The 27,500-nt window shown below is 44.7% G+C and overlaps 1 protein-coding gene across 2 annotated transcripts in view; it reads left to right on the top strand.

The window, feature by feature from the left end:
* Window positions 1–27,500, top strand: part of tspan4a (tetraspanin 4a) — a gene marked incomplete at its 5' end in the record, with an annotated part of 110,263 nt that overhangs the window by 12,354 nt on the left and 70,409 nt on the right. The window contains one exon of one of the 2 annotated variants that reach the window (XM_079998205.1): window positions 6,336–6,415. In XM_079998205.1, coding sequence (XP_079854331.1) covers window positions 6,353–6,415 — 63 coding nt within the window. Of the gene's footprint in view, window positions 1–6,094; window positions 6,416–27,500 lie in introns of those variants that run through there. The other variant, XM_079998204.1, reaches the window with a different exon arrangement.

The raw sequence follows: 27,500 nt of genomic DNA, 5'->3' as shown, positions 1-27,500 counted from the left end.
TGTGTTTAGGGACATATAATATATAATGCAACCCACTGGTTGAATGATCAGTGAGATATTCTGCGTGTGCATGTGTGTGTGCGTGTCTCTCTCTCTCCCAAACAAAGTAGAGGGAGCGATCGCTCTCTGCTCCAAACAAAACAAATAAAGACAGCGTGGTTTTGGTCGTAGTGATGCACTCCACAACCTAAATAATCCTACGTACAAGGATGAGCCGAAGGCCTATTTTCTACGTGGCTTAGCTGCAGCTGGAGTCAATATTATAAGGAGTAGTCGTATCCTCAGTATATCTCTTAATGTAGAGATCCCTCCCCACCACCATATAATACGCTGTGATCCTTGTGAGATTCTGGGTGGTGGGCCATCCTGAGCTTTTCATTTCCGCCGCCTCGTCGCCTCTCAATGCTGAAATTTGCTCCTTTCATCAAGTCAATGAAAGAAGCCTCTGACTGAGAAATCATTTTCTGCAAAGGGGAATTTCCAGACCTTTCAAGGACTAGCCCAATACGTTCCGTACATTATTGCACGTTATTCTTTTTAGAGTATTCTGATTTTACACTGCTTAAGAATCTAGCCGGCTGTGCCGTCTTTTAATTTAGTCTTTTTTAAACGGAGTTGGTATGCACACGGCAGCTCAGATAACCAAAATGGAAGGGGTTACTCAAGTGATTCTCTCCGTGTCGTTATGTTTAGAAAGCGAGTACTAATTACACTTTGATTTGAACTATATAATGCCCGGAAGATAATGATCGAGCTTTTTTTCTTTTTACCAGCAAGCTTAAGGGAAGGCGGAGCACCGGGCCGAGATGAAATTGCGTTTTTCAATAGAGGATGAAACGCAATTGTGAAGGTGTTGGATGGATGGGGATTACAGCTTCCCTTCTTGATAGACTTCAATGGAAATTGTAATATTTAATATTTAAAGCTGAAAGAATCATCTGTTAGTGTCTTAATGCTAAATGGAAACGGAATGGAGTGGTCAATACCAGTGGCATTTGGGACCAGGCCAAAATCCATAGATGAATCCAAATGTTGCTCATGATGAACTGTTAAAACACAACAGATGAATGCACATATTATCGCATTATAATGCTCTTGGGTTAGTCAGGGGATTTTACTTCAGTGCAACTCGTCTCTCGATGGCCCTCATGCAGTAATTGAGTAAGTAACGGGGAAACATGGAGCAAATCACTGTATATGAGGAGATTGCCAGCGTTACAGTTTTAAGAGTGTGGTTACGTCGAAGGTTGGATTAATTATATTTACATGGAAAATTTCATCCTAAAAAGGCTGTATTCACAGTATATATGTTTTTATTTTATAAATATCACAAAGAATTAATTTAAAGGTGCAGTGTGTATAATTCAGTGGAACAAAAGGCCCTCTCAAGAGCAACTGTGTGGTTTGTCCGTTCTGGGATACTGTAGAAAAAACATAGCGGCGCAACATGGCAGCCTCCGTGAAGCGTACCCGCTCCCTATGTAGATAAAAACGCCAACACAATGATTCTTAATTTTCCTGGGATTATGCACAAATTAGAACATACTTATGAAGATTATATTCCATTTCTGCCAAATCTGTTCTGTAAATTCTACAACACTGTTATCAGTGACGGGGTGGATAGATTATGCTTGACAAACGGCATCAAACAAACAATTAAACATTAAGTTATCAGTAATAAATAATATATATTAATAAATATTATATTATTTGCAGGCAGCAATGCACAGGGTCCAGGCTAGTCGGTGTGACATGTGTGAGGTGATGATGTTCAAGGCGTATTTGCACCTAGATGACATACAACCAAATAATTCGTTTGTAATGGAATACACACGTAGGTGATATTTTTTTAACAAATCTGACGTTGGTGGTCATTCTCCCTCTCTCTTTTTGGTCTTTTATTGGGGAGTGTGTTTTAAGTGAAGATTGTGCTTATGGTTATTGTTACAACTCATTACAATTCAGGAAGATTGTATACATTGATATCTATGTAATCTCTGTAAATTCTGAAGCTCTCCTCAGAAGCCTATATGTTTATGACATCTAATATGCTGTCCTTTGTTTAATCCAATTATGTTCTGGTAATAAAAAATTTTGCACATGCGTGAAGGGATTATACACGGTTGTCACGTGACAGTTGCGGAGTTGAGGGACGCAGCGTTTTTTACTATCTTCTGCTACAAAGATGGACCGATTTAAATTAAGCTCGGAAGACAGAATGTCGGCACTGCCCCGAATCCAAATTTTATTCATCATGTCTGTGGGTCCATGACATTCATATACCACGGATGTCAATTCTTCATGCACAAAAACAATAGGATCTAATAATATCATAATGGCACCTCCTCTTTATGATGTCGCTTAATTCAACAGTTCATTTGTTTTAGAGGGAACATACGTTGGTGTGATTAATGGTGTTATTCATCTATGCTGCATGTATTCTGTAATATTTGTGATTCAACTTTCAAAAGTTATAAAAATAAATAACATTTTCTCATATCCTATGTTAATAATGAACTTTAAATTAACAGTATTTAGCTTGGCAGATTATTGTTTATTATAGTCTTTAAATTTAATTAAAAATAAATTTAATTTCACAAAATGACTCATGTTGAAGTTGTAGAGATATTTAATCAATTGTAGTTCAAAAAAATCCCACTCAGTCACGCATGAAAATAAGTAATTAAATCAAACTTACATTTCGCTGCGCGATACCAATAATTGCATTATCAATTTACAGATTTTATTTCCCTGTGTTCCCCTTTATTTCGAATAATGAGGAAAGTTAAACCTCAGCACTCAAACAAATGACAAAAAAAATCATGTTGGATGCAGTTGTCTTTTATTCCGATCTACAAGTCTCCATGGAGAAGAAGAATGGGACCTCACCAGAGGGGGAAAATTCCCGGAAAGTAAAAGTTCCTGCCATGTGTTTGCTCCAGCCACAAGCTGATCCAGTGGATTCCACTCAGCACTTGGACCTCTGGCTTGATGTTGACGTGCAGCACCACATGGTTGATTCGAAAACGAAGAGTGGAATTTCACTTTCTGAACCCAGCTTTTCCAGCTGGCCATATTGCGCTGCGGTTCTCCTGAGGTTGAATCCTCTCTTGAGGGCAGACATATGGCTTTACAGGATCTGATGTTTATTCATCTCTCTCTGAATCTGCAATGCCGCAGTTATATGCTAATGTGACTGGGGTGATGTTGGGCGCCTTGCTCTGCTCTCACCTTCTCTGTTCGTTTCATGTAATTGTCATTTTACTTTGCGATGGCCTGGAAAAGGGGGCATACCGTCTCACACTCGCCTGGAATCGTAAATTAGCCGCCCAGCCACCGCAGGCGTCACTGTCAGGCGGGTACACCACTTACACCGTCGGCCGAAGAGGGCTGTAGATTACGCATGCCACGACTGTCCACAAGGTATTGTCTCTGCAGCCTGTTTGTCGCCGTAATTCAATTTAGAGAGTGAATTGGAACTTAACAGGCATTCTCACCTCGATTCTGCCTGACCTCCGAACTGTGACTCATGGTACGGATTTCACACTCTCCGTGCAACCTGTGCAAACATTTTTACATTCGTGAAAACAATACTGTTATTCTATTCCATTAAGAAAAAACCTGAACAGGCGCAAACCATTGCAAGATAAAAATAGAAATTGGGCAACGCATCCATAAATAATAGGTCTGTATAATCCGTGCTTTGTAAAGGCTTCAAATGAATTCATAGTCACTGACCCAGATGGCCGCCCGGTTCAGGCAAACATGCTGGCATTTATAAATGTCAGAGTGAAACTTCCCAGTATGTTAATGCCGACACGGGATCCCGCGTGGCGCGGGCCAACGGGCGTTTCATGCCCCGTCCGCGGGGACAGAAAGAGCAACATTTTCAAGGCAAACCGTGCCAAGGGAAGGCCGGCTTGTGTGCACGAACAACCTCAGAATTTAGAATGAGTCCGAGAGAGAGAGAGGGGGAGAGAGAAGGAGAGAGAGAGAGAGAGAGAGAGAGAGAGAGAGAAGTGCTGCTGCAAGTGAAGGTAGCTGCACTGGTACGGTGCTACGCGCCAGGTTTGTGTGTGTGTGTGTATGTGTGTGTGTGTGTGTGTGTGTGTGTGTGTGTGAGTGTGTGTGTGCGCGCACACGCGTGTGTGTGTTGGTGTGCATCTGAGTGTATCTGGCAGACAGTTGGACAACATTTGTGTGTACATGCGGGAGGATGGGCTGCCGGACGCCGATTGGCTGTGCTGCGTAGTAGGGTGTGGCCAAAAGATAAATGACTGCCCCAGCCACTTGCGCTGTCAGGTTCTGGAGACAGTTACCGAGGCGGGATGGATGTATGCGATAGCACGTTTTCAGGAAGGGAGCACCACATCTTGAGAGGCAGAGGGGGAAACTGATTGAGATAATTAAAAAGAGAGGGAAAGAATGTGAGCCCATGGTGTGTGAGTAAGAGAGAGAGAGAGAGAGAGAGAGAGAGAGAGAGAGAGAGCGAGCAGGCGAGAGTGAGAGAGAGAGAGGGAGAGAGAGAGGTGGAGAGAGGGAGAGAGAGATAGAGCGAGCGAGCAGGCGAGAGAGAGAGACAGAGAGAGAGAGAGAGGTGGAGAGAGGGAAGGGAGGGGGATTGAGTGAGCTCCTGGAAGCCAGGCTGGACGATCGTTCAAACACTGCAGTCTTTCTTGAGCTTCTCTGAGGAAAGTGTCTTGCTGTCTTGGCTTTTTTCCCACCCCCTCTCCCACCCCCCCCCCACACCCCCTCTCTTCCTTTCTTTGTTTTGCTCGACCGTGACTCTGGCGAACACTTTGATCTTCTTTCCGGCCACCTAGAACAGGGAGGGAGGAGAGAAAAAAGGAGGGAAGGTGAGAGGGGAGGAGGACGAGAGGAGGCGGCGAGCGCGCGAACACTTTGCCGCGCCGAGCGGAATGGGGCCGGACACTCATTGCACGCCGTCAGCGCAGCACGGGGAGACGAGCGGCCGGAAAGAGTGAGGAGCAGGACGACAGAGAGAGCGAGAGAGAGAGAGAGAGAGAGAGAGAGGGGAGACGAGTGTGCAGGTGGCGACGTGGAAGTATTCCCTGGAGACTTTGAGACGACGAAGGACCAGCCAGGACAGGGAGGAGGAGGGGGTCCGGGGGGATGCTGGCGCGGTCGGGCGGGGGGCGATGAAGTGCCGGGGGAAAGTCGCCGCCGAGACGTCGCTTTGCAAGCCGGGGGAAAGCTTTGATTTCGGCTGCTTCGCGCCTTGATCGCTCTTCATTTGTTCCTTGATGCTCGTGTCACCGTCCCGTGGCTCCTGCGTGACGTGCAGCCCTCGTTCGGTTTCCTCTCACTTCTCGCGCTCGTCGGTGAAAGCGCGGCGACGCTGAGCCACCCGGGAATTGATGGAAACTCACGCTCGACTCCTGAGTTGAGTTTCGGTGCGTGTGCGAGTCTTGTGAACGGAGGATTTTTTTGGGGGGGAGGGGGCGGGGGGGGGGGGGGGGGGGGGCTGAGGGGGCGCTGGCTGAGTCTTGTGAAACCGGGCACGATCTCCCTGCGTCCTTTAAAGCGGCTCGGACCCCGAAGCTCGGATTTAACGTCCCCAAATTAGCCGGTGTGATTGGACTCTCACAAAAAAAACCTCCTTTCGCGTCGTTGAGCATGACACCCGAGTTTTAGGGATTAGGGCGAGCAAATCGGGGACATGTGGATGTGGGTGTGTGTGTGTGTGTCTGTGTCACGACTCCCTCCTATATACACTGTCGCACAGGTGTTCCGGGATTATGGAAAATCTGTAGCTTAATGAAGCGCTCATGTGGGATTACGGAAAGGACGAAGGTTTTGTGATGACCCGTCTGAAGAGCTCGGACTTTACCTTGTCTTAAACTGAAGGAGCCGAAGGAGCCGAAGGAGCCGAAGGATCCGAAAGAGCCGTAGAAGCCGAAGGAGCTGAACATCTGACGGTGCCTCGAGGTCAAGACCAGGGGCCCACGGTCACCTTTGAGCTGAAACACCTCTGAGGTTCAAACTTTTGGCCCCCCGCGGCACCGCCCAGGACTATATTTAGTTGGACTTTGAGGGACACTCTTAAAAGCTGTTTTGCATCCCAGCGTTCACCATGAGACGCTCAAGCACGGACGAGACCCCGTACAGGCGCAGTCCGTCTCTGGACAGCAAGCCTGGCACGCCGCCGTTTTCCTCTGGCTTCCACCGCTACAGTGGAGAGTTTGAGTACAAGCGGCCCCCATTCGCTTTTGGCTTCCACACGGCGAAAGGTCCGCAGTCATCAAACGGGCGCTACGCCCAGGGCAAGAAGTATGTTGTGTTTTACCTGGACCTCTCCTTCATATTCCTTTTAGAGCTGCGCCGCTGCAGGATGGCTGAAGGTTGCATGATGGGCCTGCGCTATGGGATGGTCTTCTTCAATCTCCTCTTCTGGGTGAGTGCAAATTTTGAAATTCGCTGTGAGCGTGTGCATATGTATGTGTTCCTATGTGTCTGTGGGCGTATGTCTGAGTGTCTGTTCGAAAGGTTCGAGGTAGATTTTATGAGGATAAGCATTTGTTTTGACCCTTTTTTATTTTGGGGTTTTATTTTTGGACGAGCCGCTCCTGTTTCTGTTTCTGTTTATGTTTCTGCGACGACTTGTGTAGGCTTGAAAATCAAGAGATTGAGAGAGATGCAAGAAATTGCAGAGAGAGAGAGAGCAAGAGGGAGATCTTGCATTTAGATTGGGTTTATGAAGCCTGGTATGTGGGTGTCAGGTTGTGCTGTTTCTGATATTCTAGTGTGGGTGTACTTTATTATTTGCAATGAGCTCCAGTGTGTTGAGATTTAGAGTTGACTTGTGTTTATTGACTTTTATATATATTTATTGTGTTTACTTGTGTGTTATTTGGTATCATCTAACATGTCAACCTCTTGCCTGCCAATGATTGGCTCCTCCACCAGAAGCCTCATTTTCTCCCTGGTTGACACTGTTTACCAGAAGGAGCTTTGGTTGAGGTGCGTCTGTGTCGATTTCACACTCATAGCCTAGAATCGGATTCCTCCCAATCACTCTTCAAAGCCTGTCAAGTGTGACCGCTGTGGTGCAAATCAAAAGATCAGTATCTGTCCTTGGTACACTTTTCTTTTGGCCCCCTCTCCATCCTTCATCCTCCTTGCTTTGCTTTGTTCTTGTTGTTCTTGTGGTTTTTCCTTTTTTGTCATTAGTAAAGGAAAGAGACCTTGACCACTAAAATGCGACCTGGCTGCCTGGATTTATTGTCCCCGAGGGAATGTTGACCTCCCCACCATCCTCTATTAGCTGTAAACCACTGTCAAGGAGGTCCAATGTGTTTCTGATTAGGGGGAGGCACTATACAGGCGTGTGTGTGTGTGTGTGTGTGTGTGTGTGTGTGTGTGTGTGTGTGTGTGTGTGTGTGTGTCTGTGGGTGTGTGGGTGTGTGTGGGTGGGTTTCCAGCTGTATGTGCTGTGTGTGTGTGTGTGTGTGTGTGTGTGTGTATGTGTGTGTGTGTGTGTGTGTGTGTGTGTGTGTGTGTGGATGTGTTTCCAGCTGTATGTGCGTGACAACTGACATGGCCAATAAATTAAAAGGGAAGTGCTCCTCAACCATAGATAGCATCTAAAAAGTAATTACAATTTTAGTTAAATTAAAAAATGTGTGCGCCAGTTTCAGACTGTTGCATTTTCACAGATAATAAAGCAATTTCCTGACCGTTTCACACCTCGTACAGCAGTCGGCTCAGTGAAACCCCAATTTGGACGAAGTTATGTTTTGATGTAGTTTTTTTTTCCATTGTATTAGTCTATGATCGGTTTGGGCGGAACAAGCGCAGTTAATTAGCGCACATATGGATATTTGCTAGCCTGCTGTAGGCCACATCACTTCCACAAGCCACGTGCTACTTTACATTCCCATAATAAGTACATTCCCTTATGCGTTCAACTTCACCAGCACTCGGCCCCTTGCTCCGTATTTGAGGTTTATTTAAAAAAAATGATGAGTTTTAAAGCTGTTGAATACATTTCTTCAACATTTCTACATTACATTCAATCGACTACAGAGATTTATTTATTTTTGCCTCAATTAAAAAAAAAAAAAAAAAAAGCATTGCTGGCGGAAATTGAACAATTCATTTTCAGGCCTTGACCCTCGCGATGTGTCGCTCACTGTTGAGTGTGTACCTCTGAACATATCGTGCATGATTAATGATGTCAAGTTGAATTAATTATTCCCGCTCCTCTGGTTCAGCTCATCAGAATGAAGCCAAGTAGAAATTGGTGGTTGGTTGACAGTGTCACTTAAGCTATTATGGTGAAATGCAATGAGATATACACATTGACGATCTCCTTCAGGAAAATACAGCGCCGCGGCCACCACGGATAATCAAACAGGCATATTACCAGGTCAATAAAAAAGGACGGCGCAGCACTGATGAGTTTAACACTTAGGGGGAAAAAAAAAATCTGTGCGGACACTGTTGCCATGACAAAGACTATGAGCTCTACTTTCCAGTCTAATGAGTGAAGGGCACAAGAACAAAATTATTCAAACAAGGACGTTGCGACACTGCAAGACAACGTTAAGACTAGAATATAGAGACTAGAAGAAACGGGTACGGGTGTGCATCTCTCCCTCATAATACTATCCGATAAGTCCTATAATCTAGATACACCGGCTACGATACGATTCAGGGACGATACATTTTAACATAGAATGATTCAGTGAGATTTTACTTGGTGTGATGCGATATGATGCAATCTGATATGGTTCTTAACATTTGCTTAATGTAGACATTCATTTTCCATTATAAATTAAATAAGCCAATTCCATGAAAGTGGCATTGCTTACATTCAAATACATATATTTCATCAAAGGAATCCCGAGTATTTATGTTATTTTATGGCATTGAGATATAATAATATCTAATGTATTGTGATTCTGATATAGTAATACACAGTATAATTAATATTGTAATGAGTCTCGCGTTAGAGGATTGTTGTCAGTTATAATGTGTTTTACTGTTCACAAGTCCTGCGAGAGGGAATTAGTGATGGGCAAAGCATTTCTTTTCAGTGAACTGAACCATTACAATCAGTTAATTAAAAAGATTAGTTCAAAAGATTTGTTCCCCCAATCGTTCGCATGGTCAGTTCTGCTCACTAACACGTGAACCGAGAAAAAGGCCGTTCGTGAAGGATGAGCCAGTGAGCTGAGAAGCTAGTTGGATAAGGATCCGACTATTCATTACTATATAAAAGTTGGTGCTACTTCCAACTTCGCGACTTGAAGACATGAGAGGGAGGAAGAGGGAGCAGGGTGGGCTTGAGCCACTCAGCATCTTATCATTCAGGGCTCACGTTCACTCCGCCGAACGTGCACCGTTCCCTCGCAGTGAAAGGGTCGGAGACGGCCTCAGCCACACCCGTTTTCTTCACAATTGCAGTTTTCACCAGTGCACTATAAACTATGAAAGGTGGTGAGAGTGCAGTGCTTTGAAAAAACTTAAAATGCCTTTTTTGCTCACAAAAAAAGATTTGTTCTTTTGAGCCAATCGTTCGCGAATGACGCAACACTAGAGGGAAGGTGCGCGCACAATCTGGTGCGTGGTTGTGTGTGTGGCGAGACGGAGAGAGAGAGAGAGAGAGAGAGAGAGAGAGTGGGTGCGGAGGGAGAAGTGTTGGGTTGTGTCTTTTGCTCCATTGCCAGTTCAATGGGGTACGTTTTGGCCAAAACAGTAGCCTGGAACGTAACACTAAGCCTACAGTGTGTCATAACAACCACGTGGCTTCTACCGCCGTCTGGTCTCGTCTGGTTCCCAGGCTAGGGCTGCGCCACACACCACAGCTACAATTCGGACAAAATAACCAATGTGGGAATCAAGAATTCATGAGTTTATATGTTTGGTGTCTGTGTATATGGATTGTTTTCCATGTGGATATTAGTTAGTGAAGCCCGACGCGCGCACACACACAGCTTTGTGGTTTTACTGGGATGGACTACTGTATGTGAGGCCGAACTATCTGTGGCAGAGTTGTATGCACTGCTGTGCTGAGTTTATCAAGCAGAACAGTGACTGAATTGAGGTCCACGTGCCTTTTACTATCGGAAGCTTGCAAAGCTTCTGCAGCATCCACCTGCTTTATGCAAAACAGTCGCAAGCACCATTTAGTGAGAGCGACCGTTGTACGGCGCTGGAACTAATGAGCCTTTGAGCATGCAAAATGTCTTTCAGATGAGATGAATATATAGGTTGTTCGGCGGCACAGATCAGCAGCCAGTGATTTTCAGGGTAGTTGCGGTTGTCAGCGCACAGCGGCGGCAGCTCCCGCGCAGAGGGAATGAGCCGTGCACCGATAGGAGGGGAGACCGCGGCTCACGCGGAGCATTCGCATGCAAGGAAGCAGGTTCTCGTCGCAGAGACTCGCCTTTAACAGCGGTGGGCAGCGGCTCAGAGGACGTGGGTGAAGGGCGGTATTGCAGACGAGGGCAACGTAGGAGAAACACTCAAGGACTCAAGGACTGGAGGTTTCAAGCTGTTCGGTGAAAAAAAGATAAAAAAGAGGCCAAGGTGAAGTTCTAACCTGATCAAGCGAGTTGAGGGAGAGATGAGAAGTGCGAGAGAAGGAAGGGGAAATCGGTGCAGTGTGGGAATAAAGGCGCCTCTCTCTGAACTGTTTTCTGTCAGTTTGGTGAGAGGTTGCACTTTATCGGCATGGCACAAGAACTGCTCAGGTACAGGATAGACCTTTGTGACCAGTGAAATGTCTATTGATTAAGAAGAAACTGACTACAGACCAATTAGCCTCTGGTCAAATTGACATGGCAGCTTTAGCTGAGCGATTTACCATATGGTTTCCAGAGAAAAGGGATCCTCCACATGGCATAGCTGATGTATAGTTGCCATTTATAAGAAGAACATCTCTGTGAGCGTAGTAAGCCACAATAAATGATGCGACAGTGAATTTGGATCATCGCCGACTTACCTGGAATTATGTGCGTGTCCGCCCGTTTGGTGCAGTCCAGATACCAAACATAGCAGCGGCGGCGGTTGAAAGGGTTTATTTTTGTCGTGACAAGAGGATGGGGCTGAACTGATGCTGACATGGAGGACTTCTGATGCGAGCGAGAAGGTGGATAGTTCAAGTCGATTACGAAGGTCTTCATTTCCCGCAGTGAGGTTCGGCCGGCGTCGTCCTCGGATTTTCTTTTTCCCGTTGGTGTGGCTGGAGCCTTTCCAGGTTGTTGTAGTTTAAGTAATTTTAGTGTTGTAGCACAGCCTTTTGATGATGACTTGGCAGCATGGCGTCTGACTCTGGACTAATTGAGGTCGCTTCCCCGGCCAGGAAAAAAAAAAGTTATGGGTTGCTGTGACCGACGCCTCGTATCACGGAAATTGTGGGCAAACCGCTTTTCCACTATTTCGGGAGACGTGCCAGTTCATACAGTAAGTGCGATCAGAGAGACAGAGTGGTCAGAGGTCAGAGAGGGACCAGACCGCCTGCCGCTGTGGTTTCCAGGGTTGGACTGTCAGTAAAGACTTCATGATCAGTATTATCCGTTAACAAGACTGTCACTGACCAAGCCAGACACGATGAAGGAGAACAAAGGCAGGGCGATGTCACAAAATGTGTGGATACAACATGGGTTTCTGCAATAGCAAAAGCAGACAGAGCAGGTACATTTTGGCATCTTAAATAGACAGCGTCATTAAGGCCTGGACAGGTTTGGCGCCACTTGACTTGTCAACCAAAATTAGCCCGGCAAGCTGAACTCCGTTTCTGCCACCAATTTGCTATGGCTTCTGTCTGGCTTCAGAAAATTGTTTTGCCATCGACCCATCCATTTTTTTCCCCTTTTAAATTAATTTTGCAATAATATTCAAATAATTCAAATGTTAACATTACTTAAGATCGAAATGGTTCAGATGAGTTAGTTCCATGATGAATAGCTAACATTACATAGCCCTGATTTCTTGTCACATTATGCATCAGTTATTTTTTGATAAATACAGAGCCAGAGCCACAGCAGCAACACAACTGTGCTGGACTCATCTGTGACAGAGAAGAGAAAGGGAGTTCAAGGCCGTGTCCGTTGCTAGTATGTCTAGTATGTCACCACACATACAAAATGAGCTCTACCGTTGCCTCTGGGTGACGAAGACAAAGGGTTGGCCGTAGCAATTGAAAACTACACAATATAAATAGCGTTCTCTCAATTTATGTAACATTCAAGAGAGAGGTGTGTTTGAACGGGGAAATGCTGACTGGGATACACTAATCATTTCCATAAGTTCCACAGAACGTGGAGTACAGATGCACATGCAACGTTTAAAATGCAATGCCGAGTTAAGACCACGTGATTCTGGGTACATTTTCTGCTTGCCGACAAGGTTCTGGAGCTCGTCAAGCCAAGCCCCAGATTGGAGGAAAATCACAGCGCGATCTTAAGCGAGGAGGGTGTGGTATGAACTGCTCATGGCGCTTACCCCGGTGACATGTCAAGCATGTTTAATATCTGGTCGTATCGGGATCGAGTCGGGAGTGACACAATGAGCTACAGACAATGAGAGCGGACAGGGGTGAGGGGAGGAGTCGAGGCGGGGAGACGGCAGTGCACGGAAGCAGCAGCCAGAAACACACAGCATACCTATTTTACTTTTCTCCTCTTAGTTTTTAAAATATTTCTTATTTGAATTCGGATTTTATTCTTTACAGTGATCAAGAATATAAAAAAATTAAAATAAAAAATCCTGGTATTGTGTCATTTTCGGTGTCAATTCTCACGTGTGTTTCCATGACAAAACGTTGCTTGGAGACCCGACAGACGCATTGGGGATTCCTCCTGGTGAAAGATCTTGTAATGTGTGACCCCGTGTCACCGATCAGTCATGTAGTGTGCAAACCACAAGACTGAAAGTTGAGTAGTGTGAACAGTACAGCGATCCAACGACTTTGACAGTCAAGTTGTGTGCCCAAGGGCGTAACATGCGATCAGCAACCGGACGTTTTTTTGTTTACTAGACAGGGTTTTTTTTGTTTTCTCTACTTCAACCATTTTTTTTCCATCAGTCAAGTCAAGTACATTTATACAGCCCTGAATCACAATACAGTCTCAAAGGGCTTCACAAACCCACATTTCACAAACTCACGCTCCGGAGCACCGAACACGAACGAGTACTTAAAAAAGTAGATTCAACGGAAATCGAAGGCTAAAGTATGCGAATAAATGCAAAGTAGTTTAAGCGATAGAACTTCACAAAACAGCAGAAGTCTACGGGGTGCAGCACTCGTTGCCGCAGACCAGTGGCATCACCGGGGGGGACGGGACGCAGACGCCGGAGAGCGGAAGTACGGAGCGGTGCATGGACAGAGCTCAGTCACGTGCCTGCACGAAGAGGATGCATGTGGACGTATGCAACTCTTTTTTTATAAAAAACAATACATTTCTGCTGAAACACTGCACAAAAATTGAATAGACAGTCATTTTGGTGTCACTGCCCTCTCTCCCGCTGCGGTCCGCACCGCCCACACCCGCCTAGTGATGCCGCTGTGCTGTCCCAAAACAAGGCTAAAGTCAGACCAGTGTCTTTTTATTTTTCTTTAAGTCTTGAAATTATACAACGTCATTTTAAAACAAAAACCTCTGCTGGTGCTACATGTACGCAGCATCTTGGTTTTTCCCGTTGTGCTTAATATGCAGTTATTGCCTCGTATTTGACTGAATATTTGACTGAATATTCCCTTCTTCTTCTTTCTTTCTTGTCTGGGGCTTTAAAAAAGGCAATAAATTCCCAATCGGACTGGGCCCATTTACTTGTAAGAAACCGGCAACTGGAATCGGCCATGAAAAGTCGTGATCGGTGCATCCCTAGAGCGGAGTCCTGCAGTCTCTTGGTTTGGACAGGTCTCGTGGCAATCCTCCATACGGTCCCAAACTGACGGCAAAACGAGCCGAGTGACCCCATCACTCAAAGCTCCAAACCGTCTCACTCAAATCAATTTGCGTGCATGCCATTCCTCGAACCCATATTAGCACGCACACGTGGGCGGAGAGAGTCTTACGCCTTATCAGGTGCAGAGCGACGCACAGGCGCCGGGCTTACTGAGCTGTCAAACGAGACCAGTAAATTTAGTTTGCTGTCGTGAACTTTTGCACTTCTGTTCGTACGTCTTGATGTTGCGCCACACAAAACAATATCTCACTAATAAAGGAAGGAACCTCTGTGTGTATGTATGTATGTTAAGCTTGGGCCGATATTCTATTATTTTGAATATCGCAATATTTGCCACCATATGAGATATTTTCGGTATCACTTAGAGGATCATTCCCCCCGTCTGTCCATCCGTCTGTCTGTCCATCCGTCTGTCCATCTGTCCGTCTCTCTGTCTGTCCATCCATCCGTCTGTCTGTCCATCCGTCCGCCTGTCTGTCCGTCCGTCTGTCATCCATCCGTCTGTCTGTCCGTCTGTCTGTCCATCCGCCCGCCTGTCTGTCCATCCGTCCATCTTTCTGTCCATCCGTCTGTCCGTCCGTCCTTCCATCCGTCCGTCTGTCCATTCGTCTGTCCATCTGTCCATCTGTCCATCTGTCTGCATGCTGCGTTATCATTATTTTCAAATAAAATGATTTTTTTGATTTAAAAAAATGTGGTTCTTTGTTTTTTACAAAAATTAGTCTTGAAAAAGGGGGGTCGTCTTATAATCGGGTATATTCAATAAGGGATATTCCTCAATAAAAGATGAACGTAACATTTGAGAAACAGGCTTCTTGTAGCATAACAAAAATAGAATATGAAGGCGTGGAGGCTACTTTAATGGGAAAAGAAATTGCGCTCCGTCCGTCTGTCACATGCTAAACCGTTGCTCCGCCAGGTGCTAGCAGCATTGACATAATCCCTCAAGTAGCCTGATATCAGACAGAACTGTCAAGTCGTTACGCTCCGTTTCCATCTTCATAAGAATCGGTCAACCCCACGGAGTGGGCGGGTTCAGAGGTGTGGACCCAGGCAAAAGGGAAAGGCGACAGTAAATCAATCTTCAGCGGTGTGCCGCCATGTTGGATCAGAGAACACGCCACATGGTGGGAGAGCGGAGCGCGCTGTGATGTCGTGAGAAGTTCTCGCAAGACCACAGCGTCAGCGTCGCTGATTGTTCAGTTAATAGTTTAATTATTTCGAATTTATTTAATAAAAAATGTTTTTTAATGTTAGAATTTTTTCAATATTGTGCATTGCGATATTTAGGTGGGACTGTGGGACTGCAACATATAACAACGCCCAAGCGTAATGTACAGTATATATGTATGTATGTATGTATGTATGTATGTATGTCTGTATGTATGGATGTATGTATGGATGTATGGATGTCCTTTGATTATCTCGACAACCGTTCATCCGATCTACTTCACACTTGGTGGTTGTATTGCTTGGAACCCATGGACATGCAGTGTCGCATTTGGTGCAATTCGGACACGTGAAACATGTAATATCGATTAACTTTGTATACACAAGTGAACAGCGAGCCGCTCAGCTCTGTGCAGCAGCAGTGCGGCGGGGCTTCAGGGCTCTGCGACCGAGTCACTTACGTCCGCACTGCAGCTCGTTCCCAACAGTGCAGTTGTAGTAAATTTCCATTGATTGAAATTTGGTTTCAATCAATTGCAAGGGCCAGAATCACCCAAACAAACGGCTATTATAAGTTTTGCTTGGAGAAATGGTGAACGGGGAGGCGCAGCCGATTGTTTTCGCTGATGGTTTTCACGGATCGTTTTCATTGAACGTTTTCACGGATCGTTTTTTCGCTGATCGTTTTTGCTGATCGTTTTTCGCTGATGGTTTTCACGGATCGTTTTCGTTGATCGTTTTCAGGGATCGTTTTCGCTGATCGTTATTCTGCCGGTGTTGCGCACAGCTGTTCACTTAACGTGCGTACGGAAGGGATCTGGTTCCCCACACCGTGACGGGCACCAAGCAAGCGGAAGTGGGGAAATGTATTGATAGAAACTGATCCCTTTTTTGGTATCGATCCTATTGACGCTAGAATCGATCTTCAAAACGAGTAGTATCGATGTTTCTGGTATCGAACCACCCACTCCTACAATGCAGCCCCGTCCTAAGAGGCATGTTTTGAATGGGCACAGCACTAGTTTCTTCAAGACTGGGGATTGTTTATTGCACGATAGGTGACTTTCTCCAGAGGAAAAACAAAGTGCAGGGTGCTTTGGAACAAAGTGTTTAAAATAGCCAACAGGCCTGAGCGGATGAGGTCTTCCATGATAACGGAAGACGCCGCCACTGAGTACATCCAGCTCAGTAGACAATATCAGACAAGCAAAGGTGACGTGATGAAATTTAGATGTTGAACCTTTTAGGGACTTAAAGGCCTTTGAGGTTCATTAACTTTATTACTTTGTGATGATTCGAGGCGCGGGTTGAATGTGCTCGGAAAATACAGGATGAGGCAGGCAGAGCACAATGCTATCTGAGTGTTTCCAGGTGAAAATCCGTAGCTTCAGGCACTGCAAGCGCTTCTGATCTTCCGCTGCCAGGAAGATTTCATACATTGTGCTCCGCGGTGAGTATGACAGCAAAGGGATGAGCAATGACTCCGACTACAGAGGCCAGTGGGGTTTGAATGGAGGCTTTGTAGCAGAAAACACAGAGGAAAAACTGGGGAAAACCTGTGATTTTTCCCGTGTGGCTTTGATGTGATTAGACTGCAGTTTTATCTTACGTTCCGGAGAAATTGTCCTTTTATAATATTGTTGTTTCACATGCACGTTCTTATTGCATGCCATACAGACTTTTACACTGGTTTTCAAATTCTGCTTTATTGCAAATGTTTCCACATTCATATTTATTTTTAATATTATGATGATTATTTACTTTGAATGTGTAGTCTAAGGCTCTCTCTTTCTCAATGCAGATAGTTGCTTAGACATGACAAGCAGGGTGAGAACACAAAATAAGTTATCAAATTTGACATCAACTGTCATGTTGTCATGGGGGTGCTTTTAAAGCTTTGCGTGAGAAGTAATTGTGTGTGTGTGTGTGTGTGTGTGTGTGTGTGTGTGTGTGTGTGTCAAGAGTCAAGAAGTGTATTTGCGTGTGTGTGTGTGTGTTTGTTTGTGTGTGAATGCGCGCGCACACAGACAGGCCTCTTCACTTATATTAGGATACCAAGCTACATTCAGTTATCCATATGTTCATTCATCCATTACCTTAAGCCCAACAATCCCTGATGTGAAGTAATATCGCCATTAGCGTTGGCGAAAAGAGCCCTAGTATCAGGCTTTCCCAGAGAAGGCATCAGAAAGGAAGCCGCAAATAAATATTCACAAAAATGCTGCACTAAACACTAATCACTTTGAGGGGGAACCAGGAACGAGCAGGGCCAAGAGCGCCTCACAGTCCCGAACGAACCAAAATAAGGCTCGCAATTACTGTCATTTATTAATTAATCTTGTTAGCAGAAACTCTGCACTTGCAGAGTCCCCCCCCGGGGGGGGGGGGGGGGGGGGACTGGGAACCCTCTAGAGGATGAGCAGAAAGGAGGAAAAACACAAGTAAGAGAGAAGAAGAAGAAGAAGAAGAAGAAGAAGAAGAAGAAGAAGAAGAAGAAGGACGTGGATGGGTTGGAGATTTCTCGCTTTAGAAGTTGTGTTTACTTGTCATCATAATATAGGTCAGAACCCAGTGGAGGAGTCATTGAAACAGATTGCCAGAGTTCTGAATGGGATGGATCCCCCTCCGCCCCATCTTGATTTCTTAGATCAATAGAGCTTGTCTGCCTCCACTACACCCCCGCCCCCCACACACACACACACCCACCCACAACGCCCAAATCCACCACCCCCCTCCACGCCACCACACCGCTCCCACCCGTTTCCCCGGAGTCCGCGGATTCAAAGTAATGGGGGTGCCGGGTTGTGTGGGATGGATCGGGGGAGGGAAGGGGGAGGGGATTGGTCCAGAAAACAGGCCCAGGCAGTTTTGCATTTGCTGAGGCCAGCACATCGTGTGCACATCACATCGCAAAACAAGACAAAACAACACAACACAACAATGCGGCCCGAGCAGATAAGCCGTTGAGAAATAGTTAGACCTGATGAACACAACGCCACAGTGGGGTTTTTTTTGTCACGGTTTTAACGTCCAGAAACGATGACTTCTACAAATTAATTCATGAATTAGGTTTAAGCTTCCTCTCTTTGTTGTGCTCTCAACAGCACAACAAATCTGGCCCGAGTTCTGCCCCGGTGATTTTGCCGATTAGGGGCCCGTGTATTTGTGTTTTTCATGGCTTGTTGACTCTAGTATTCCAGGCTTAATCTACACAATTGTGACGGTCGTTCTCCCGTTCTTCCGACATTTTCCCTCTGCTCACGTGTTGCGTCGTCCTCATTTAGGCTTTCTTACATGGTGTCTATTGGCAGAGATTTAACTTGTGGACTAAAGGACTGTAGGTTTACTGTTCACTGTCAGGTGAGGAGAGCCGGCACATTTCTAATTTCTCAGCCAACACAGTTGTTGTTGATCATTGCTCTCAGCGCTCCCGCTTCTGTCTTACATAATAGATAATGGAGGAAAAGTCTTCTGCTGTTGCAACATGCAACGCACCAATGAAAAGTAGGACATATAGAGAACGTTTCACAAAACTTTAATACTAATCTAGGACAGGTATTCTATGCCGAGCGTCCAGCACAGTTAACACAATTTTTCACGATCATGGTATTTTAGGTGACAATAATTGGCGTGCAACTATCATTAATTTAATTTCTTAATTTTATGCCACTGTCATAGTGTTAGTTTATTAGTGTAATAACACATGTATAACCCAAATGATTATAGTACATCCCTATCTTGCGATAGTCTCCCTATCGCATTGGAACACAACAATCGCATAGACGGTTAATTTGCTTCAACCCAACCGATGGAAATGCAACTAATTGATATTCTTCTTATTGCAACATTTGCATCGAAACATGTGGATTGTGGAATCCAGCGATTTCACCTCAAATCACCTCAAAGAAAATGCGATCAGTGGATTCTACTGAGGCATTGTTAATTGAGCTCCTCTAGCAAGAGCGGTCAGGTCGCTCCGCACATTGGGAAGTGATTAAAAGCATTCAATCAGAGATGAGTGCTTGGCGTAACACAGTCTCTCCTGTCTGATCTCTGCAGATGAGGCCGTTCTCCCAAACTGAAGGTTTTGTCTTTGTGCTGCTCTCACACTCCAAAAGAAAAATCTTATTACATCCAAATGTAATGACAAATTACAGTCATTCTTCTTGTCATTAGGTTTCTCTGCAGTAAGTGCCGTAATTAGGGGAAAAGTGAAAAAATGTACGGAAGAATTAAGACAGACCTAAGTAAAAGAAAAATACATTTCATACATTTGAAAGTGAGCACCGCGGCTGCGAGGCCGTCAGAAGTAAAAGATCAGTGCGGACATCAGAGGTCGGAGACAGATGAGAAGGCCTGTAAACCCAAGCTGTGCGACTGTTCCCTGTTGTCTGTGTACGTGGCGACTTCAAAACAAGCTCGGCAAAACAAAACCCCTGAAAAGGCAGCATCGCTGGCGAGGAAAGAGCCCAAATTTCTCAAATTCACTTTCATAACTTTCCGTAATGAGCCCATGGTTCTTTTGGGGTGTACTGTATTTGCGTCACATTCACAGTCACGGCGTCAGTGCCATCCCCAAAATGTGCCAAACACTGGTAGGACCTGGAGGGACCTGGAAGTAGAAAGAAGTCGAGTCTAATACATGATAAATAATAGATAGTGGAAAAAGTCAGAGTCAATTCAGTCAAACCAAAAGGCGGCCGACTGAAAGAAACAAAAATGGAAGAAATTGCAATGACACTTCCACAAACCAGGCAAATGACATCATGGAGTAATTGCAGGTGGAACAAATAAGAATTCACAATTCATCCCTAAAATAATTACAGTCTGAATGGATTTGCACTGGAAGGTCACTGCTTTTGGTGTTTCATATTCGTTTTTTATTTTTAAATATTTAAAATAAAAAAGACTAGACTACTGGAGTTACTGGAGTCCCAATAGGTGGCAATGTTTTTGTTGTATGTTAATTCAGGTGTTTTGTTATGAATGTCCATGTGTTAATAAGAGGCTTTGGTGCATTCGGTTGACGATCCCAAAAGATGGGACCGAAAGGCCTTTAATCTTGGGAATCACAAATAATTGATAACTCACGATAGCTAAAAAGCTGACATGGAGCACCTGTATGGTTGAATTAGGTAGGAATTACAGTTGACAGTCAAGATACCGTTGAAATATTTATAAAGGGCCCTTCAGGATCAGATTTACCCTAGCTGTTTGCAGGGTACATAGTACAGTAAAAAAAATGGCACATGCTCTATTCTTCATATATATCTGGGTTGAAGTTATTATAGAGACGTGGTCATTTTTCCTTCCAAGAAACACATGGAAGGCATTTTTTGAGAAGCATATCTATGTAAAAAGGGGCGGACGTGAGTTGAACACTCACAGGGCTTTAAGGACATCACACGCTGGTGCTTGACGTTGTGGCTCATCCCTCCAGGTTCATATAAATCATTTAAAAGTCATCGATTTAAGTCACGTTAACAGTCAAGTCAAGCGCCCGTCGGTGTAGTCCATAATGTATGACATCACCAACGCCAGGGCGGTTTCGATATTGTGCCTAATGTGAGCGTCTTGGGCGGCTTGGCCAACTTTGGACGGGAGTCTGTTCATGATCGGCTTGAAAAACGGACGTACGCGGCAGTGGGGGTCGGTACGGGGGCGTAGCAGCATAGCACCGGTGTTTGCATACAGCAAACAGATTCAGAAACGGGTTAACAGAGGACTGTTAACCCACGTAGCAGCGATGGACCCCCACGCCCCTCTCCCCCTCCCTCCCTCCCTCCCCCGTCGCTACAGATGGAGAGCAGATGGAAGCTGCAAGCTCCCGCACCCCTGCCAGGTCTGCTGACGCGGAGATGAAAAGGGAACTCGATGCACCTAATTGACAGCGCCTTGTCGCCAAAGGAATTGCAGTTAAGGGTGTGACGGAGCACAAACATTCCACGCTTGGCGCTGATCACCACAGAGGTGGATCCTTGCGTGGATGGAGATGAGACTGGAGGGATTCAAGCAGGGCCGCGCATAAAAAAAACTGGATCAATGCTAATAACCGACGGCGAATCAATGCTTGTGCAAAATGGGCCTCGGGAAAAATACTCTGTGTTCCACCTATTTATGGTGAAACTGTCTGAGGAAGGTTTTGGTAGCGTATTATTTTGCCCTCTGCCAGGGACAGGTGATATGTAAGAATGTATTCTATATACCTCCACATGTACCGTATATACTCGATCACTCCATCTACTTATAAATTCAATCCATTATCCCCTCTAGAGTTTAGTTTCTAGTGTTTTTGTGTATACATCCATTTCCTTGGATGTGTGTGTACGTGTGTTGACTCCCGACTGAGACTCCTTACACTGAACCGTTGAACTAAATGGCTGCATTTCGCACCAAAACTCTAATTTCCAAATATTTCAAATATTCCTGATCTCATATTGTGAAGGAATTTTAGGTCTTTTTTATTTTATTTTTTACAGCCGTAAATATTTATCGTATTCCGAATGGGAGCAGGTTCTGATAAAAAAAAAGAAAGGACGAGGAGACCGTGGCTATAAATATTGAGTAACACATCTTTCCCATCCAGAAAACCACAGGGTGTGATGAAAGTTCAAGTCAATGTGAAGACGTACAAGACTTTCTGAGGCTGTTTGGTGTCGCTGTTTGTTGAACCTCTCCTCAGTTTATAAAAGCTCTGATATATTGATACCGTGTCTCCCGCTGCCCCACAGTTACTGCAAGCCGGCTATCACCTCTGCCCACACTGCCGGGGGTAAATTGGCTAGTTTCCCCCAACCATCTCGAACATTATACCTAAACATAACAATCCCGAAACTTATACCTAAACTTAACCATCTCTAACCGTATACCCTCATTTAAATATCTCTAACTTTGTACCTCAACTCAACATCTCTAACATCTCTAACCTGAGTGACTATTCCGGTGAGAGCTACCACTTCCACTTCCGGTGAGGTCTTTGCGTGCGCGTTGCTGTTGTTGCTCCTGCTTTGGTTTTGCTGTTGTTGCTGCTGGTGTTGATGTTGCCGCTCTTTCTGTTGCCGTGGTTGTTTCCGTTGTGATATTACACTTAGAGGATCGTAAGAAGGGTGTGTTTTCGGAGAGAGAGAGAGTCAAAAGGATCTCCCTCCTGAGGTCTGATTGAAAATTTAGGGTCGCTAATGAAAGGACCATGACTGGATTGCACATGCACTGCACAGTTGACTCAGTACAGATGAGGAGATTTCTGGCTCCGGTGAGAGCTACCACTTCCGGTCCCGGTGACGTCTTCGCTCGTGCGCTGTTGCTGTTGCTGTTTTTGTGGCTGCTGTTGTCTGCTGCTGGTATTGACACTGCTGGTGTTGTCGTTGCTGCTGCTGCTGGTGCTGTTGTTGGTGCCGCTAACCTTATACCTTAACTGGTGTTGTCGTTGCTGCTGCTAACCTTGTACCTAAACTTGACTCTCGCTTGCCTTATACCTCAACTTAACGTAGCCTTATACCTCGACTTAACGTAACCTTATACCTCAACTTAACGTAACCTTATACCTCGAATTAACGTAGCCTTATACCTGAACTTAACGTAACCTTATACCTCAACTTAACGTAACCTTATACCTCAACTTAACGTAACCTTATACCTCGACTTAACGTAGCCTTATACCTCGACTTAACGTAGCCTTATACCTCAACTTAACGTAGCCTTATACCTCAACTTAACGTAACCTTATACCTCGACTTAAAGTAACCTTATACCTCGACTTAACGTAGCCTTATACCTCAACTTAACGTAGCCTTATACCTCGACTTAACGTAACCTTATACCTCGACTTAACGTAGCCTTATACCTCGACTTAACGCAACCTTATACCTCAACTTAACGTAGCCTTATACCTCGACTTAACGTAACCTTATACCTCGACTTAACGTAGCCTTATACCTCAACTTAACGTAACCTTATACCTCGACTTAACGTAACCTTATACCTCGACTTAACGTAGCCTTGTACCTCAACTTAACGTAGCCTTATACCTCAACTTAACGTAACCTTATACCTCGACTTAACGTAACCTTATACCTCGACTTAACGTAACCTTATACCTCGACTTAACGTAGCCTTATACCTCAACTTAACATAGCCTTATACCTCGACTTAACGTAACCTTATACCTCGACTTAACATAGCCTTATACCTCAACTTAACGTAACCTTATACCTCGACTTAACGTAACCTTATACCTCGACTTAACGTAACCTTATACCTCGACTTAACGTAGCCTTATACCTCAACTTAACGTAGCCTTATACCTCGACTTAACGTAACCTTATACCTCGACTTAACGTAGCCTTATACCTCAACTTAACGCAACCTTATACCACGACTTAACCATCTCTAACCTGAATGACCCTTCCAGTTCCGGTGAGAGCTACCACTTCCGGTTCCGGTGACGTCTTTGCGTGTACGTTGCTGCTGTTGTTGTTGCTGTTGGTGTCGATGTTGCTGCTGCCATTGTTGCTGTTTCTGTGGCTGCTGTTGCTGCTGCTGTTGTTTTCTGTTGCTGTTGCTGCCACTGTGGTTGGAGTCGCTTTTATTGTTGTTTTTGTTGTCTTTGTTGTTGCTTTTGTTGTTGCTGTTGTTTCAGGGGCATTCGTTTGTAATGACCGGCTGATGACTACGTTCTCTCTTTCTTTTTTATATTTCTTTGTAAAGCACATTGTGTTGCCCTGGTATGAAATGCGCTCTATAAATAAAGTGTGACTTGTGAGTTGACTTGACTTATAGAATGTAGAATAGCGAAAAGGAGGAGTAAAATCATGTATTTTTTTGTGAAGTGCTGGGAATTCCTCCGCCCTTCGGCGGTGGTTGCCTGTGGGGGTATTCACAAGAGGCTGTGAAGATACAATGAGCGATGGGCTGGGATGAGCTAAGTGGAATTAAAAGGTCTAAAAATTACTCCACATGAACTTCTTTCTGCATTGGATAGATTCTTGAATTGTCCAATTCCACATATTTAAATGAATGTGATTGAAGTACTTTTTTGTGTGAAGGCCTTTCACGTAATCTATTCATATACAGTGGTACCTTGATTTACGAGCGCACTAACATACAAGTTTTCCGAGTTACGAGCCTTCGTTCCGTCGATTTTTTAAAATTGATTTGCAAGCAAAAATGTGAGTTACGAGGAGCGAGCTTCAGGTACGCCACCGCCAGCATCCCGCGTCTCACTCCTTCACTTCACGTGGTTACCTGAGCATGGTAGCATCTCTTTTGTGTTTTGTGCTCGCGATTTGTTCTTTTTCAAAGTACCACTGTATGACTAGTCGAGAGATATTGACTTGAACATATTGTATATCCACACTATATATTACAATATAAACAATATAATTTACAGTTTATATTTTACCACCAAAGAGTTGGTTGTTGCTGATCGGACTCCTTCTGATTAATGGGTTTGGCCATTTCAGCTACACCCATGACTAACAGGCGCATTAAATCAAGCATACAGCCATGCAATCTCCTTGGATAGACATCTGCAGTAGAATGGGTCGTACTAAAGAGCTCAGAGACTTTCAAGGTCATAGGATGCCACCTTTCCAACAAATTCGTTTTGTCAAATTCCTGCCCTTCTAGACCAGCCTCGGTCAACCGTAAGTTCCGTTATTGTGAACCTGAAACATCTGGGAGCAACAACAGCTCGACCACAAAGCAGTGCGCCACACAAGCTCACAGAAGAGGACCGCCGGATGCTGACGCGCGTTGCGCGTATGACTCGTCGGTCCTCGATCGCGGCACTCGCCAGAGTTCCAAACTGCCTCTGGGAGCAACGGCAGCACAAGAACTGTTCGTCGTGAGCTTCATGAACTTTCGTTTGTATGGCCGAGAAGCTGCACGCAAGCCTATGGTTGCCATGCGCAATGCGTCGGCGGGAGTAGTGTAAAGAGTGTGGTGTTCAGGTATCCACATACTTCTGACCAAGTAGTTTAATCGAAAATGAGGAAACAATTTAATTATGTACCATGAGCTTATCAGTCTCTACAATGACCGTTTACCCTTCAAATCTTTTTTACCTTGCCATGAGAAAGTGTCTCCAACAAGACATTACAACATATAGAATAACCTTCCTCTAACCTACTTAATGGGGCCCCCTGGCAATATCATTTAATATATTGTAGTTAACCAAACATTCACAACCATGAAAGGTTCCCTTGTCAGAGAAGATTTCAGGCGCAAACTTTACCCCAGTCAAGAGCATACATCAATTTTATTAGATTATGCTAACAACATCCACTTTTTAATTGCATCCAACACCTGCCTGCCACAGTCAAGCTGCTGCAGTATTACTCTGCTCCGGCCAAAGCATTGAATTCAGAGCCAGACACAAAAGGGCCTGGATAGCAATTCAGGTAATCCATTTTTTGTGCCAAAATTCACACCAAAGACCTTGTGTCCCCAGAAGCCACGGCAGACTTGAGGAACCTTGCATTTCATGTTAAGAATTCATCTGAAATCTTGTCTTTACAAAACATTATCACTATTCAAAATTACTCTTTTTTTTTTCCTGCAGGGAAACTCTGGAATGCTTGTGCCACAAAGCTCCACATAGAACACGAGGCAGCACAAAAACTGTTAAAAGTTATTCCTTGTCCATCTGCGACCAGGGCTGAGCGACCACATCCGTGTAAATATTGGCTGATAAAGCCCTTTCAGACTGTTGGAAATTAGACAGGTATTTCCTGCCTTTAATTGTGCAATTTATTAAATAAAGACAATATTAAATAGTGCACTAAATTAATTGTAGTGCTTGATTTGTATTGCATTTTTATTTTTTACATTACATTACATTTAGTCATTTATCAGACGCTTTTATCCAAAGCGACTTACAATTATTCAAACACCGACGGACGCAGCCATCAGGAGCAATTAGGGGTTAAGTGTCTTGCTCAAGGACACTACAGCGTGCTGTAGTGGAAGAGGAAGCGTTAGTGAAAAGCTGTAGATTGTATGGACACGTGTAGGAACTAATAAAGTCACAGCACACTGCACAAAAAGAAAATCTATGAATTACTGTACGTCAAACGACAGCGGCTCTGATAATAGTGCTCTAATAGTGTGATACAGAATGTAATCACCCAAGTGTTAAATTGTAATGTCATATAAATTAAAGTCCTTAGCTCTGTGATGCATGCTGTGCTGCTCCAAAGCCAGGATTTCAACCTTGAAATTGTCCGGCGGGGACAGTTTAGACGTGTTTCGATGCGTGATGCAATAGGCTGCAAAATGAACGCGGCTGTACGATCAGGTTCTCGGATCAGGTATTTCTTCAGGACTTATTGAATAGACACAGCTGGACAAGTCAGCTCTAGCACATGAATACAGCTCCAAGCCGCATTCATTTAGGTCTTTTGGTGTTATAGCATGGGGATATATGGTGGTACAGTATGTGAAGGTACTGTTGAGGATAAGCTATTAATATTTTCTTTCTTTTTAAACCATGTTGTAAAAAATGAATCCCCTGCATTATCTCCTCCCAACATGCCGTGTTACATCCACTGGAACTGGAGCTGCAGTACATAAGGGACGAGGGCGGTCGAGGCAGATTGGGGACAAATGGTTTATTTAAAACTTGAAGGCCATATTGCAACATCAGGCATATTGCGCTGTCCATAAAAGCAGAATTTCAACTTAAATGTCATCAGACTTTGATGTTAGCCAACAGGGTTTGAAATGCTTGCACGAGGGTTCATGTCACGGGTACACGCACACACAATTATGACCCAGTTGTTTGTTTTTTTTCCACCTTCGCGATGCATCGTGAAATCGAGACTTGGAGAAAGTGTTTCTTTGATGGAGTTCCCGATGATCGCAGGCTCATCGTCAGGTTTTGAGATCAAACTGTGACGCAGCGGTCTCTTGATTAGCACAAGACATAAATGACCTCAAAGTGAAAAGCTTCTTACCGCTGCTCCTCTTTAAGACCTTCCATTTTTTCCACACGCACGCACGCAAGCACACACTCAAGCACACATGCAAGCACACACGCACACACGCAGGCATGCACGCAAGCACGCACGCAAGCACGCACGCATGCACGCACACACACACACACACACACACACACACACACACACACACACACACACACACACACACACACACACACACACACACACACTTGTTTCACACTCTCAGACTTTGGCACAATGACAAACTAACAACGGTGTGAAGACGTGAGATAGGGCCGTGCACTTGCAACAGGCTATAAAAAACAAGGTTTAATTAACGCTGATCAAAATTCCCTAAACTTATCGTGGGGCTGAAAATGGAGCTGTGCCGGCCAATTTGCTGCAGCGCTGCCTGGAAATAAAGACGCTACTGGGCAGAGAGAGAGAGAGAGA

Source organism: Zeus faber (assembly GCF_960531495.2).
Source record: "Zeus faber genome assembly, chromosome: 3".
NCBI lineage: Eukaryota > Metazoa > Chordata > Actinopteri > Zeiformes > Zeidae > Zeus > Zeus faber.
The sequence above is the reverse complement of the archived record's forward strand: the minus strand, read 5'-3'. Positions and strand labels throughout refer to the sequence as shown.